A 16,911-nucleotide genomic window follows, 5' to 3' on the forward strand; every position below is an offset into this window, starting at 1 on the left:
AGCTTCAATATACAGTATTTTGAAGGAGCATGTCTGTAGTTGATGGTTTCATTACTGTTTAGTCTTTGTGGGGCCCAGTTCCCAAAAACACACACAGAGGCGTATTCTTTTTTATAATTGCCTGACCTTCTTGGCTTATTTCTAGTCAGCCGTCCTTAACTTGAATTATCCTGACTACCTTTTGCCTCAGGGCTTTTATCTTTCTCTATTTATGTATATCTTGTTTTTTTTCCTCTTATTCCATGACGGGCTATGTAACGGGGTGGCTGGCCCCTGACCTATTCCTTCTCTGTTTCTCATTCCTAGGTCCTTTTATCTCCCAGGTTTTCCTATTTATTCTTTTTTTTTTTTTTTTTTTTTTTTTTTTTTTTTTTTTTAAGCATAGTTAGATCTTTATTCGAAACTCCAATCTACCAAGTTAGAGTTTTCCACCAACTCGGGGAGCGGAGACCTTCACAAGCTTCATGATCTTTTGTTTAGATGCTGCTTTTGTAGAGGCCATGGCAGCAGTCATTGCTGTTTTCTTGGATGCCTGCTTAGACTTTTTTGCTTCCTTAGCAGCCCGGATAGCCTGGGCTTTCCTGACTTCGGGTTTCTGATTCCTCTTGGCCATGATATCAGCAAGGGATGCACCCGTGATGGCACGCTGGAATTTGACTGCTCGGCGAGTTCTTTTCTTTTGAATTTCTTCCGACTGTCCTTTCTTGTGTTTTCTTCTGTAGAGGACAGTCCAGTTCATCTGCCAAGGATTCCTTTTGGAAAGGAATGCGGACTCGCATTTTGAATTAAGAAACTGGAAAACCTTCCCGTCGGTCCTGGCGTAGCGCTGCCTGTGTCCCGGGTAGATCTTGTACCTGCTGAAACTGCACAGCTCGACCTTCATGGTGACTGCTGCCGCCCAGCCCGAGGGAAGATGGCGAAGAGCTCCTCCTATTTATTCTATCTGTGCCAGCCCTGCCTGTCCTATCTCCTGTCTTGCTATTGACCGCTCAGCTCTTTATTAGATCAATCAGGTGTTTTGGACAGGAAAATGTAACACAGCTTCACGGAGTTAAACACAGCATAAAAAAATGTGATGTGTTTTTGCATCATTGAACAAATATTCTACAGTATAAACAAATGTAACACATTGACAATTTAATAGCACAATAACTGGCATTTACGAAGACAAACTAGAATGGTTTATTTTCTGGATTAAGCTTCCTGGAAAGACCTCCATGGTTTATGTTGCTGTCTGAGGCCATGTTCATGGTCTGGGCTGCCACCAGGGTCTATGTTCATGTCCATGATCCATGCTGCCATCAGAAATCATGATGATGTCTACTACCTATGCTGCTGTCAGCTGCTATGGGCAGGAAGTCTCTTTTGTAGGGGTATCAATGACTGCAGACTCATAGCTGAGAATGAGAAACATTGAAAGCTCTGTAACACCTGCCCCCATTGAAAAAAGAAACACTCCAGAATTGAAGCTATTGAAGAGAATCCTTATAATTTGTGATAAGGATGCTAAAGTTGATGGCTTCTGGTGGGGGTGAGAAAGGACTCAGTTATCTTTAAGAGAACAGCAACTGAGAGTTTGACCATGCTCCAGTGTGTATATGAGCATCACAAATTGGACTTGGTGTATTTTTTCTTTTGTTGGGGTGGATACAAAAATGGGAGGGGGTCCTGGGAGGAATGGGAAGCAACTGTGATAGGAATGCTTTGCACCCAAATAATTAATAGAAGTATTATGTTGGGGAAAATGCTTTAAAAACACACTAAAACATTACATTTATTTCCTTTGGGTAATTCACCAGATGCAATATAAAATATTTCAAAAAGGTTTAAACATTGATATTGTTCAACAAGCAACAGCTGTTTGAATAATCAGTTATATCTTTCAAGTTTGTTTGTGGATTTCTCATTCTAACAACTACAGATTCTGGGACCAGGGTTAATAATTCAATAGCTCTATGGATAGTATGGTTCATACCTTTTAAAAGATTATTTACTTATTCTATTTTATGTGCATGATTGCTTTGCATGTATGCATGTATGTGCACCAGTGCCCTTAGAAATCAGAAATGTGTGTCAGAACCCCTAGAACTGTAATTAAGGGTCATTGTTAGTCAACATGTGGTTATTAGGATTCAAACATGGATTCTGCGCAAGAGAAGCAAGTGTTCTTAAGAATCAAGCTGTCCTATAGCCCCATCTTAATTCATACTTAATGTTCATTGCTGTAGTCAAATAAGGTTACGATACAAAATGCACTTTGGGTTCTGAGGTTTAAGAAGTATTTCAAATGGAAGTTTCACACTAAAATAAAGTCACTTAAACACAAACTATTTTTGTTTTCTCGAGACAGGGTTTCCCTGTGTAGCTTTGGAGGCTGTCCTGGAACTAGCTCTTTTAGACCAGGCTGGTCTTGAACTCACAGAGATCCACCTGCCTCTGCCTCCCCAGTGCTGGGATTAAAGGTGTGCTCTACCACCACTCGGTTCACAAACTAATTTTCTAACTAATTATTGTTCAAATGCCTCATTCTCTCTCTCTCTCTCTCTCTCTCTCTGTCTCTCTCTCTCTCTCTCTCTCTCACACTCACACACACACAAACACACACATTTATTGACAATAATGATTCATAGAAGGAATACCAAACACCCTACTCTTGTTCTGGTTAGTTTTTGTGAACTTGTCACAAACTAGAGTCATTTAGGAAAGAGAAACCGCAACTGAGGAATTTCTCCATCCTATTTCCCGTGGACATATGTATAAAACATTTTCTTTTTTTTTTTTTTTTTTTTTTTTTTTTTTTTTAAAGTAAGCAAATACTTTAAAAATTATTATCAAAGTTCATTAGGATATACTATACAGTTAATATTTTCTTTTTTTTTTTTTTTTTTTTTTTTTTTTTTTTGTTTTTTTGCATATAGAGTATTTTTTATTTAATTTTATATAACAAAGTCCAATTAAATGAAAACAAACATTTATACACAATATTTGGGAATTTGGGCGTCGTTCTTTCCAAACTACTTCCTGCTGGTAAGGGGCGCTGTCTTGGGGGATTCGAAGAAGATTCAGATATCCTAGCTGTAGTCTGTAGGGCTGTTTTGTCCAGCTGTTTGGAATGTAGGATCAGCTTGTACTCTGTTTCAGGCGGTCTGGTGTGATCAAACCACATTAGTCTGGAAGGAATCCACATCTTTTCATTTTCTGTGGAAACAAAAATAGAAATACTTTTCCCCAGTAACTTGTTCTTCAACTTAAATTTTGGAGTCAAAGCGTTTTTTTTTTTTTTTTTTTTTTTTTTATTATTATTTTACATGTCGATCCCAGTTCCCTCTCCCTCCCTCCCTCCCTCCCCCCAAGCCCTCCCTCCCTCCTTCCCTCCCTTTTACCCTCTCTACCCTCTCCCATGCACTCTAAACACCCTCCCCTCCCAACCCCCCACCACAATACAATATGTAGGGGAATGCCATCCAGTTGGGGTCATGTAGATCTGACAGGTCCTGTGAAGTAGGGACTAGGGCTTCTCTCCTATCTCTAGAATAAGGCAGTTATCCCTCCATGGGGGATATGTTTGCAAAGTCCTTTTGTGCACCAGGGATACATCCTGGCTCCACTGTCTGAGGTCTCTTAGACTGCTCAGACCTTCTGGCTGAGACCCATATTCAGGGGAGTCCGAGTCAGACCCCTGTTGGCTTCCCAGCTATCAGTCTAGTGGCCCTTAGCTCCTCCTTGTTCAGGTAAGCTGTCTCTATGTACTTCTACCGCATGGTCTTGTCCTCTCCATCTGCTTCTGGGTTCTAGTTTGACTCAGTGTTTATGTATGGGTGTTTGCTCCTGTTTTCAACAGGCATTAGTTGAGGACTCCATGGAGAAGTTAGTTGTTGATCTCACTCTCCGGGAAGGGCATTTATGATAGCCTTTCCACGGAAGCTGAGATTGTTAGTTGGGAGCAGTCTTGTAGTTCCTTCGACCTTTCTTTGTGTTCAACTTTATCTTCAAACCAATATTGGCTCCCTCTTTTATGTTCTCTCTCTCTGTCTCTGTCTCTCTCTCTCTTTCCTATTTTCCATTCCTAACCAGGCTCAATCCTCCTAGTCGCACATGCCTTCCTCTCCTCCCTCTCATTTTCTCCTACTTCTCTCTCCATTAGCTGTCCTCCCCCACTATACCTGAGGTCTGGGGGACTTGTCCCTTCCCAGTTCTGTGAGGGACTTTATATGAATCTCTTAGAATACAACTTGTATCCTAGTTCCTCTGGTGATGTGAATTATAGGCTGGTGATCATTTGATCTAGGTCTAAAATCCATATATGAGTGAGTACATACTGTGTTCCTCTTTTTGTGACTGGGTTACCTCATTCAGGATGGTTTCTTCAAGTGCCATCCACTTGCCTGCGAATTTCAAGATACCATTATTTTTTTCTGCAGAGTAGTATTCCATTGTGTAGATGTGCCACATCTTCATTAACCATTCTTCAATTGAAGGGCATCTAGGTTGCTTCCAGGTTCTTGCTATTACAAATAGTGCTGCTATGAACATAGTTGAACAGATGTCTTTGTTGCATTGATGTGAATCCTTTGGGTATATGCCTAAGAGGGGGATTGCCGGGTCCTGTGGTAAACTAATTCCCATTTTCCTGAGGAACCGCCATACTGATCTCCAAAGTGGCTGTATGAGTTTGCACTCCCACCAGCAGTGGAGGAGTGTTCCACTTTCTCCACATCCTCTCCAACATAAGTCATCACTGGTGTTTCTAATTTTAGCCATTCTGGCAGGGGTAAGATGGTATCTCAAAGTTGTTTTGATTTGCATTTCCCTGATAGCTAAGGATGTGGAGCATTTTCTTAAGTGTCTTTCAGCCTTTTTGATTTCCTCCATTGAGAATTCTTTCTTCAGTTCTGTACCCCATTTTTTAATAGGGTTATTTGGTGTTTTGTTGACTAGTTTCTTGAGTTCTTTGTATATTTTGGAGATCAGCCCTTTGTCGGATATAGGATTAGTGAAAATCTTTTCCCAGTCAGTGGGCTGCCGTTTGGTCTTGTCAACTGTGTCCTTTGCCTTACAGAAGCTTCTAAGTTTGAAGAGGTCCCATTTATTAATTGTTTCTTTCAGTGTCTGTGCCCCTGGAGTTATGTTCAAGAAGCGGTCTCCTATACCAATTTGTTCAAGGGTACCTCCTACTTTCTCTTCTAAGAGGTTCAATGTGGCTGGATTGATGTTGAGGTCTTTGATCCATTTGGACTTGAGTTTTGTGCATGGCGACAGACATGGGTCTATCTGCAGTCTTCTACACACCCTCATCCAATTGTGCCAGCACCATTTGTTGAAGATGCTGTCTTTGCCCCATTGTATAATTTTAGCTGTTTTGTCGAAAATCAGGTGTTCATAGGTGCATGGATTAATATCAGGATTTTCAATTCGATTCCATTGGTCTACCTGTCTATTTTTATGCCAATACCAGGCTGTTTTCAGAACTATAGCTCTGTAGTAGAGCTTAAAGTCAGGAATGGTGATGCCTCCTGATGTTCTTTTATTGTATAGGGTTGTTTTGGCTATCCTGGGTCTTTTGTTTTTCCATATAAAGTTAATTATTATCCTTTCAAGGTCGGTGAAGAATTGTGGTGGGATTTTAATGGGGATTGCATTGAATCTGTAGATTGCTTTTGGTAAGATTGCCATTTTTACTATGTTTATCCTACCTATCCAAGAGCATGGGAGGTCTTTCCATTTTCTGGTATCTTCTTTAATTTCTTTCTTTAGAGTCACAAAGTTCTTATTATATAGATCTTTTACTTGTTTGGTAAGCGTTACACCAAGATACTTTATGTTGCTTGTGGCTATTGTAAAGGGTGATGTTTCTCTGATTTCTTTCTCTGCCTCTTTGTCGTCTGAAAAAAATAGGGCTACTGATTTTTTTGAGTTTATCTTGTATCCTGCTAGTTTGCTGAAGGTGTTTATCAGCTGTAGGAGTTCCCTGGTAGAGTTTATTGGGTCGCTTATGTAAACTATCATATCATCTGCAAATAGAGACAGTTTGACTTCTTCCTTTCCAATTTGGATGCCCTTGATCTCCTTTTGTTGTCTTATAGCATTAGCTAGAACTTCTAGTACGATATTGAAGAGATATGGAGAGAGAGGACAGCCTTGTCTTGTTCCCGATTTTAGAGGAATTGGCTTAAGTTTCTCTCCATTCAGTTTGATGTTGGCAGTTGGTTTGCTGTATATTGCTCTTATTATGTTTAGGTATGTTCCTGTTATCCCTGACCTCTCTAATACCTTTATCATGAAAGGGTGTTGAATTTTATCGAAGGCTTTTTCTGCATCTAGGGAGATAATCATATGGTTTTTCTTTTTCAGTTTGTTTATATGGTGGATCACGTTGATAGATTTTCGTATGTTAAACCATCCCTGCAATCCAGGTATGAAGCCTACTTGATCATGGTGGATGATTTCTCTGATGTATTTTTGAATTCGGTTTGCCATTATTTTATTGAGTATTTTTGCATCGATGTTCATCAGGGATATTGGTCTGTAGTTTTCTTTCTTAGTTGTGTCTTTGTGAGGTTTGGGTACCAAAGTTATTGTGGCCTCATAAAAAGAGATTGGCAATAAACCTTCTGTTTCTATCTTGTGGAACAGTTTGAGGAGTAGTGGTATTAGTTCTTCCTTGAATGTCTGGTAGAATTCTGCACTGAATCCATCTGGCCCTGGACTTTTTTTCGTTGGAAGGCTTTCGATGACTGCTTCTATTTCATTTCGGGTTATAGGTCTATTTAAGTTGTTTGTCTGTTCTTGATTTAATTTTGGTAAGTGATAGTTATCCAGAAACTTGTCCATTTCCTTTGAATTTTCAATTTTTGTGGAATACAGATTTTCGAAGTATGACCTGAAAATTGTCTGGATTTCCTCTGTGTCTGTTGTTATGTTCCCCATTTCGTTTCTGATTTTGTTAATTTGCATGTTCTGTCTCTGCTTTTTCATTAATTTGGATAAAGGTTTATCAATCTTGTTGATTTTCTCAAAAAACCAACTCTTTGTTGCATTGATTTTTTGTATTGTTTTCCTGGTTTCTATTTTGTTGATTTCAGCCCTCAAGTTGATTATTTCCTGGCGTCTGCTCCTGCGGGTGAATTCGCTTCTCTCTGTTCTAAGGTTTTCAGTTGCGCTGTTAATTCATTTATGTGACTATCCTCTGTTTTCTTCATATGGGCACTTAGTGCAATGAACTTCCCTCGTAGCACTGCTTTCAAGGTGTCCCATAAGTTCGGGTATGTTGTATCCTCATTCTCGTTGAATATTAGAAAGTCTTTAATTTCTTTCTTTATTTCTTCTTTGACCCAGGAGTGGTGCAATTGCACATTGTTAAGTTTCCATGAGTTTGCAGGTTTTCTGCTATTTGTATTGTTGTTGAATTCCAATTTTAAAGCATGGTGGTCCGATAAGATACAGGGGACTATTTCTATTCTCTTGTATCTGTTGAGGTTTGTTATGTCTCCTAGTATGTGGTCGATTTTAGAGAAGGTTCCATGTGGAGCAGAGAAGAAGGTATATTCTTTTGTCTTTGGATGGAATGTTCTATAGATGTCTGTTAGCCCCAGTTGAGACATAACTTCTGTTAATTCTTTTGTTTCTTTGTTGAGTTTCTGATTTGTGGTCCTGTCTAATGTTGAGAGTGGTGTATTGAAGTCTCCCACTATAAGTGTGTGAGGTTTTATATGAGCTTTGAGTTTTAGTAGTGTTTCTTTTACGAATGTGGGTGGCTTTGTATTAGGGGCATAGATGTTCAGAATTGAGACTTTGTGTTGATGGATTTCTCCTGAGATGAATATGAAATGACCATCTTCATCTCTTTTGACTAGTTTTGGTTTGAAGTCTAGTTTGTTAGATATTAGGATAGCTACGCCTGCTTGCTTCTTATTTCCATTTGATTGGAAAATCTTTTCCCAACCCTTTACCCTGAGGTAATGTCTATCTTTGGAGCTAAGATGTGTTTCTTGTATGCAGCAGAAGGATGGATTCTGTCTTCGTATCCATTCTGTTAATCTGATGGGAGATGTCATTCTGTATATGTTTTTCATACTGGTTAATAATAAAGCACTGTTGGCCAATAGGAAAAGAAGATAGGAGGGACTAGGAGACAAGGAGGAAATAGGAAGTAGGAAGGAGGAGTCAAGATGGAGAGTCTGAAGAAAGCAGTATGCTGCCAGCTCCCCGGTAAGAGAAATACATAGATCAGCTGAAATGGGTTAATAACTAAGGCAGAGCTAGCCAATAAGAAACTAGTAACTGGCCAACAGGATTATATCAAATACAGAGTCTCTGTGTATTATTTGGGGCTGGCGGCGTGGCAGTGGGACCAGACAGGCAGCGGCAGGCGGAAAAACCGTACTCCTTACAGATGGCGCCCACGTGTCTTTTTATAGGTGAGTTAAGACCATTAATGTTGAGGGTGAGTAAGGACCATTGATTGTTGATGGTTGTTTGATTTAGGTTTGTTGTTGGCAGTGGTATTGTGAATATATTTGTTCTGCTTCACCCTAGGTTTCTGGTGTAGTTGGATTATCTGTTGCCTACATTTTTGTGGGCGTAGTTACCTTCCTTGGGTTGGAATTTTCCTTCCAATACTTTCTGTAGGGCTGGATTTGTAGATACATATTGGGAAAATCTGGTTTTGTCATTGAATATCTTGTTCTCTCCATCTATATTGACTGAGAGTTTTGCTGGATATAGTAGTCTAGGCTGGCATCCGTGTTCTCTTAATACTTTTAGAACATCTATCCAGGACCTTCTGGCCTTGAGGGTTTCCATGGAGAAGTCAGGTGTAATTTTGATAGGTCTGCCTTTATATGTTACCTGTCCTTTTTCCTTCGCTGCTCTTAATATTTTTTCTTTATTCTGTATGCTAGGTGTTTTGATTATTATATGTCGAGGGGTCTTTTTTCTTTGGTCCAGCCTATTTGGGGTTCGGTATGCTTCTTGTACTTTCATGGGCATGTCCTTCTTCAGATTTGGAAAGTTTTCCTCGATGATTTTGTTGAATATGTTTTCAGCACCTTTGAGCTGGGCTTCCTCACCTTCCTCTATGCCTATTATTCTTAGGTTTGGCCTTTTCATGGTGTCCCACATTTCCTGGATATTGTGTGTTAAGGATTTGTTGGATTTATGGTTTTCTTTGGTCGATGAATCTATTTCTTCTAGTTTATCTTCTGCGCCTGAGATTCTCTCTTCCATCTCTTGAATTCTATTGGTTATGCTTGTGTCCGTGGTTTCCGATTTTTTGCCCAGCTTTTCAATTTCCAGCTTTCCTTCCATTTGTGTTGCCTTTATTTTCTCAATTTCGGTTTTCAAATCTTGAACCGTTTCCTTCACCTGGTTAATTGTTTTTTCTTGGCTTTCTGTACTTTCCTTAAGGAATTTGTTCATTTCTTCCACTTTTTTGTTTGTTTTTTCCTCTATTTCTTTAAGGGATTTTCTCATATCTTCTTTGAGGGCCTCTATCATTTTTATGATGGTGATTTTTAAGTCATACCCTTCTGCTTCCTCTGCTTTGTTGTTGTGTTCCATTCTAGTTGGTGTAGATTCCCTAGATTCTGGTGGTGTCATGTTTGTCTTTCTGTTGTTAGGTGTTCTCTTGTATTGCCTTCTTCCCATAGCTTCTTCCTGTAGGTGTTGGTGGTGTCTCTTCCCTCTCTCTATGGTCCTTCCCAGATGGGCTTATGTGGATCAAAGATTCAATGTCTGTATCTCTGTGTGGTCCAAGCTCTCTAGGAGGCTTCTCTCTGGCCAATAGCCGGGAGAAGAGGACGAGGGCTGGACTGGAACTTGAGAAGTTTTTGCAGGGTAGTGGGATCTCACTGGAAACTGGCGCTCTCCAGCTGAGACCTCGTTCTTTGGCAGGGCCCGGATTTGGGGGTCAAGGATCTTGCCTGCAGGAACTCCAAGTGGACCCGCAGAGATAGGCGGATCTCTGGGAGGGGCCTGGGACTCCAGCAGAGGACTGGAGGCGGGGTCAGGGACCAAGCCGGTGGAAATTACAGGTGGTCCCACGTGGATAGTCAGGTCTCCTTTGTTCGGAGTTGCTCCGAGAGGTCTCCAGTAGGGTGGACTGTTGGCTCCACCCTCTGTCCCAGTGCTCAACCAGAGCGGCAGGACCGTAGGTGGGGTAGGGCACAGGGTGGGGGGGTAGGCTGGAGGTTGGGATGGGTGGGGGTGTATCAGAGCTCCAAGGGTGCTCTCAAAGGGGACCGGAGACAGGAGCAGCAGGATCAGGGGCCAATCCAGGGAGTTCAGGCGGGGGAGGGGGGTAAAGAGGTTGAAGGGGACAGGCAGCCCGATTGGGCCCAGACTCACCTCTGGCCAATAGCCGGCAGAAGAGGACAAGGGCTGGGCTGGAACTTGAGAAGGTTTTGCAGGGTAGTGGGATCTCACTGGAAACTGGCGCTCTCCAGCTGAGACCTCGTTCTTTTGCAGGGGCCCGGATTTGGGGGTCAAGGATCTTGCCTGCAGGAACTCCAAGTGGACCCGCAGAGATAGGCGGATCTCTGGGCATAAAACATTTTCTTGATTAATTATTTTTGTGGGAGGGTACAGTTCCTATGGGCAGTGCCACCCCAGGCACAAAGTCCTGGGTTAACACAAGATGAACAAGCTATGGAGAGCAAGCCAGTAAGCAGCATTCCTCTGTGCTCTCTGCTTCAGCTCCTGCCTCCAGTTATTAACTTGGGTTCCTGCCTTGGTTCCCTCAGTTATCAATTGTAACCTGAGAGATGTTAGATGAAATAAAACCTTTCTTCCTCAGCTGGCTTTGGTCAGTGGTTCATCACAGCACCAGAAGCCAGAGGCCTTGAATCTGATCAACAAAACATTACGTAATGCACATTTGCAAGTACAGCTGTTTGGACACAAGGGCATACTGCATGATACATGGCAGCTCCCAGGGCCACTAAGACAAATGAAGAGACAATGGCGAGGTGGGGAAACATGGAGGAGCTAAGTGATTTCTTTATGTTTTTTAAATTTATTATTCCTATTTATATTTCTTATTTCTCATTTTTATTATTTCTTGTTAAATTTTCCTTTGGTGGGGAATACTACAAAGGTAAAGGGCAGATACAGAGGGACTCAGAAATGGGTGAGATTAGGGTGTGTGATGTGAAATTCCCAAAGAATCAATAAAAATAAAGTAAAAATTAAAAGATAAAAATTTCAAGTAATAGTATTAATTAAAATAGAAGCAACCACCACAAAACAAAAAACCCAACACACACGCACACATACAAACACCAAAAATACCAAAGCAAGCAAGCAAACACACAAAAAAGCAACCAAAACCCCACTTTGCTCCTCCCTGTTTTCCCATCTCTCCATCGCCTCTTCATTAGTCTTAGTGACACTGGGAGCTGTCGTGTATCATGAAGAAAAGTCCTTTGTTCAAACTGCTTTTGCCTGCAGTGTTCACTGTATAATGTGTTGGTCAGATTCAAGGCCTCTGGCTTCTGGTACACCATCATCAATAGTGGACCCTCACCAAAACTCCTCTGGGATATCCTGTTGCCCCAAGTCATGGAGATCCTGCAGCCATGATTCCACAGGACCAGTCCCTTCACATGCTCTAGCAGGTCATGGATGGATTAAATGCTGGGGAGTGCCAAATCAAAGACCTCCATGTGTGCCTGGGTGGTAGCTCAGGTGGTTACTCTAGGCTGCTGGGACCATCCCTTTCAGATGAGGGGCAAAGCCAGCTCTCCCTCACTCATGGTGAGGGTTAGGGCTAACTTTCCTAAGTGCAGGGGCCAGCTCTCCTGTGATGGTATAATGGGGCCTGCTATCCCAGGGTCAGCTAGGGGTTGGGGTTGTAGAACATTATTTTAACTAGGCAAGGAAGTGCTACATTTGTTTGTGCTGCATTTGTTTGGTTATGAAAAGATGTATTGCATTGTTTCACCTCACTTGCCTAAGGCACCTGATTGATCTAATAAAGAGCTGGATGGCCCATAGCTAGGCAAGAAAAAGGGTAGGCAGGCAGAGAGAATAAATAGGAGGAGAAATCTGGGCTTGAAAAGAAGAAAGGGAAGAATGAGAGAGAAGGAAGTGAGAAAGAGGGGCATGCCCAGGGATGAAGCCAGGTAGAAAGCAGCCAGCCAGACATAGAGAAGCAGTGAAAGTAAGAAATATAGAAGTAAGGAAGGTAATAAGACCGAAAGCAAAAGGTATATAAAGAGAAATAGGCAATTTAAGTTACAAGAGCTAGCCAGAAATGTGCCCAAGCTAGCTGAATATTCAAAACTAATAAGTCTCTGTGTTATGACTTGGGTGCTGGTTGGCAGCCCAAAAGAAAAAGCCTGGCACATGGAGTAACCTCTCTGGTGTGGAGGGGTGGCTCTCACTGGGCCCTCGTACTTCATTCAACACATTGTTCACATGGGCCACTTGAACATTAACACAGACCCGAGCTGCAGCATGACCAAAGACTCAGACATGGTCATCAACAGTAGCATGGGCCCACATGTCACCATGGCTCCAAGTGTCAGCAGAGGCCACTCAGATTGACATGGCTGTGCCTGGCAACAGCTCATCCTGCAGATCCCAACATGGCCATAGGTAGCAGCCTAGAACCTTGGCATCCTTGTGGTCTTTGATGACCACACTGGCCATGGGCATCAACACAGACCCTGGCTGAGATAGGACCATGGACTCAGACATGGTCAACAGCAGCAGCCCAGACCTGGATATCACCATGTCCTTGGTTACCAGTGAAGGGCACTCAGATTGGCATGGTCCCTGTAGCACCTCATTCCTCAGGCACCAACATGTTCCCAGGTGGTGGCCTAGATCCCTGGCATCAACAAAGTCTTCAAAGGTAACAGGAACCATGGATATCAACACAGACATGCTTAGGCTGCAGCCTTGGCGTGGTTGTACCATGGCTCTTGGTGATAGCATAGGACACTCAGATCAGTATATCCCCAGAAGCAGCATGATCTTTGGATATCCTCATGGCCTCTGGGGTTGGCACAGACTTCAAACATCTGGATAGTCTTTGGTACTAACAGGGGTCATGAACATTGACACAGACTGAGACTGCTATAGGGCCGTGGACCCAGATACAGCCCTTAGCTGTAACTCAGAGCCCAGATGTTTTGATTGCCCCAGGTGGCAGCACAGGTTACACAGCTTGAGATGTGGGGCACCAACATGTGGCGGCCCAGACCCTGGGAATCCTCATAGTCTTTGGTGGTAACAGAAACCACAGACTTCAACATAGACAGAAGCTGTGTTAGGGCCACTCACACAGACATGGCCTTTGGCAGCAGCCCATGCCCAGATGTCACCATAGCCCCCAGCTGCAAGTAGGCCACCCATATCAGTTCATTCCTCACCACCTTCACCCCTTCAGATCTGCCACCTTCACAGGACATGGACCATTCTGGTTCTCTCCCTTTCCCATATACCATCATATATTTTCTCACCATAATGGAGACTAACTGTCCGGCACTGCAAGCATCCTGGACATGGAGGCATATATATGTCCCTTTCACCCACTTGGTCCTAATGGTGCCAGGCAGGCCCATGGTTTCTTCTCACCCTGGACAGGCTTGTGTGTCCTTCCTCACATAACTTTCTTTAAAAAAATGACATAGTTTTCAGTTATTTTGGCCTGGATATTGAAATATCCTGGGAATTTACAGGATCCCAGAACAGTATGTTTTTGGGATGGCTGATTTTCAGTGTTAGGGCATAACCATTCTTGAAAATTTTGTACCTGGGGTAGTTTCATTACTTTCAAAACGCTGCTTAAAGACAAGTTGAACAGCAAGAGCTTGTTAAAGTATGATTATATTGGATATTTTAAAGCAATAACATTCTATTTGGGGGTATTATGTGACTCTAAATGTTTCTATGAGTTTTAGGTCTGTCAGCTAATTAATTTAACCATCTGCTACTTGCCCAGCAACACTAGCCACTGCTAAAATTAAGTACTTCTCTAATCAGATCCCACCATTAGTGGTTCCCAATCTCCTTTGTCCTGAAAGTCTTGAGAGAACCATGGTCTTATATTCGTTGAGTATTCAGTGGTTGATGCATCCATCAGTTTAGAGGGGAGCTGGAGTTACTCACAGTTGTTATTAAGACATGGAGACACTGTGATTGGTAATATCTCTCCTATACAAAGTGCTATCTATGAAATCTTGTCACATTCTTCCTGCTGATGACTCAAAAAGAGGCCATTTACCAGCCAGAATCAGGATATCTCCAGTAACTCTTACCCCTGGGTTGAAAATGTTTACTGGAAAGCATTACCTCAAGATATTTTATGTTGTTTGTGGCTATTGTAAAGGGTGCCTTGGGGTAACGCTTACCAAACAAGTGAAAGATCTATATTATATAAGAACTTTGTGGCTCCAAAGAAAGAAATTAAAGAAGATTCTAGAAAATGAAAAGATCTCCCATGCTCTTGGATAGGTAGGATAGATAGAGTAAAAATGGCAATCTTGCCAAAAGCAATCTACAGATTCAATGCATTCTCCATTAAAATCCCATTAAAATTTTCACTGACCTTGAAAGGATAATACTCAACTTTATATGGGAAAACAAAAGACCCAGGATAGCCAAAACAACCCTGTACAACAAAAGAATTCAGGAGGCATCACCAGCACTGACTTTAAGCTTTACTACAGAGCTATAGTTCTGAAAACAGCCTGGTGTTGGCACAAAAATAGACAAGTAGACTAATGGAATCGAGTTGAAAAATCCTGATATTAGCCCACACACCTATGAACACCTGATTTTTGACAAAACAGCTAAAAGAATACAATGGGGCGAGGACAGCATCTTCAACAAATGGTGCTGGCACAATTGGATGATGGTGTGTAGAAGACTGCAGATAGACCCATGTCTGTCGCCATGCACAAAACTCAAGTCCAAATGGATCAAAGACCTCAACATCAATCCAGCCATATTGAACCTCTTAGAAGAGAAATTAGGAGGTATCCTTGAACAAATTGGTATAGGAGACCCTTCCTGAACATAACTCCAGGAGTACAGACACTGAGATCAACAATTAGTAAATGGGACCTCTTCAAACTTAGAAACTTCTGTAAGGCAAAGGACAAAGTGGACAAGACCAAACGGCAACCCACAGACTGGGAAAAGATTTTCACCAATCCTATATCCGACAAAGGGCTGATCTCCAAAATATACTCAAAAGAACTCAAGAAACTAGTCAACAAAACACCACATAACCCTATTAAAAATGGGGTACAGAACTGAAGAAAGAAAACTCAATAGAGGAAATCAAAAAGGCTGAAAGACACTTAAGAAAATGCTCCACATCTTTAGCTATCAGGGAAATGCAAATCAAAACAACTTTGAGATACCCTCTTATTCCTGCCAGAATGGCTAAAATTAGAAACACCAATGACAACTTATGCTGTAGAGGATGTGGAGAAAGGGGAACACTCTTCCACTGCTGGTGGGAGTGCAAACTCGTACAGCCATTTTGGAGATCAGCATGGCGGTTACTCAGGAAAATGGGAATTGGTTTACCACAGGACCCGGCAATCCCCCTCTTAGGCATATACCCAAATGATCCACATCCATGCAACAAAGACATTTGCTCAACTATGTTCATAGAAGCATTATTTGTAATAGCAAGAACCTGGAAGCAACCTAGATGTCCCTCAATTGAAGAATGGATAAAGAAGATGTGGCACATCTACACAATGGAATACTACTCTGCAGAAAAAAATAATGGGATCTTGAAATTCACAGGCAAGTGGATGGCACTTGAAGATACCATCCTGAATGAGGTAACCCAGTCACAAGAAGAGGAACATGGTATGTACTCATTCATATATGGATTTTAGACCTAGATCAAAGGATCACCAGCCTATAATTCACACCACCAGAGGAACTAGTATACAAGGTGTATTCTAAGAGATTCATATGAAGTCCCTCACAGAACTGGGAAGGGACATGTCCCCCAGAGCACATGGGAAGTGGAGGGGGCAGCGAATGGAGAGAGAAGTAGGAGAAAGAGAAGAGAAGGGGAGGAGAGGAAAGCTCGTGCGACTAGGCAGATTGAGTCAGGGTAGGAACAGAAGACAGAAGACAGAAAGAGAGAGAGAGAGAGAGAGAGAGAGAGAGAGAGAGAGAGAGAGAGAGAGCATAAAAGAGGGAGCCATTATTGGTTTGAAGAGAAAACTGAACCCAAAGAAAGGTCTAGAGACCTACAAGACTGCTGCCAACTAACGATTTGAGCAACCGTGGAAAGGCTATCATAAATGCCCTTCTCTGATAATGAGATCAACAGCTAACTTATTCACCATCATAGAGCCCTCATCTAGTACCTGCTGGAAACAGAGGCAAATACCCATACCTAAACACTGAGTTGAACTAGAATATAGATGCAGTCGGAGAGGACAAGACCTGGTTGCAGAAACACATAGAGACAGCTGACCTGAAGAAGGAGGAGTTAACGCCCCCGCCCCCAGACTGATAGCTGGGAATCCAGCATGGGACTGACTCAGGACCCCTGAATATGGGTCTCAGCCAGAAGGACTGAGCAGTCTAACTGACCTCATACAGTGAAACCAGGATGTATTCCTTGTGCACAAAAGGACCTTGCCCACACATATCCCATGGAGGGATACTGCCTTAACCTAGAGACAGGAGAGAAGTCCTAGTCCCTACTTCAAATGACTTGACAGATCTACATGATCTACATGACCAGGATGGCATTGCCCTACATGTGGAATTTGGGTGGGGGAATGGGAGGGGAGGGTGGTTAGGGTGCCTGTGAGGGGGCAGAGAGGGTAAGAGGGAGGGAGAGGGAACTGAGATCGACATGTAAAATAATAAAATAAATAAATAAAAACAGAAAATGTTTACTGGAGAGCTTGATCTTGGGACTGCCAC

General features: G+C 42.3%; 1 protein-coding gene across 1 annotated transcript; it reads right to left on the reverse strand.

Annotated features, from left to right (window-relative positions):
- Positions 1 to 380: 380 nt before the first annotated feature.
- On the reverse strand, positions 381 to 919 carry LOC127232559 (60S ribosomal protein L24). The gene has a single exon (XM_051198658.1). It carries the CDS (start codon positions 881 to 883, stop codon positions 419 to 421), a length of 465 nt encoding a protein of 154 aa, XP_051054615.1. The 5' UTR covers positions 884 to 919; the 3' UTR covers positions 381 to 418.
- Between the last annotated feature and the right edge of the window lie 15,992 nt (positions 920 to 16,911).

This window comes from Phodopus roborovskii, unplaced genomic scaffold (genome assembly GCF_943737965.1).
Source record: "Phodopus roborovskii unplaced genomic scaffold, PHOROB, whole genome shotgun sequence".
In the NCBI taxonomy this organism is placed as follows: Eukaryota; Metazoa; Chordata; class Mammalia; order Rodentia; family Cricetidae; genus Phodopus; species Phodopus roborovskii.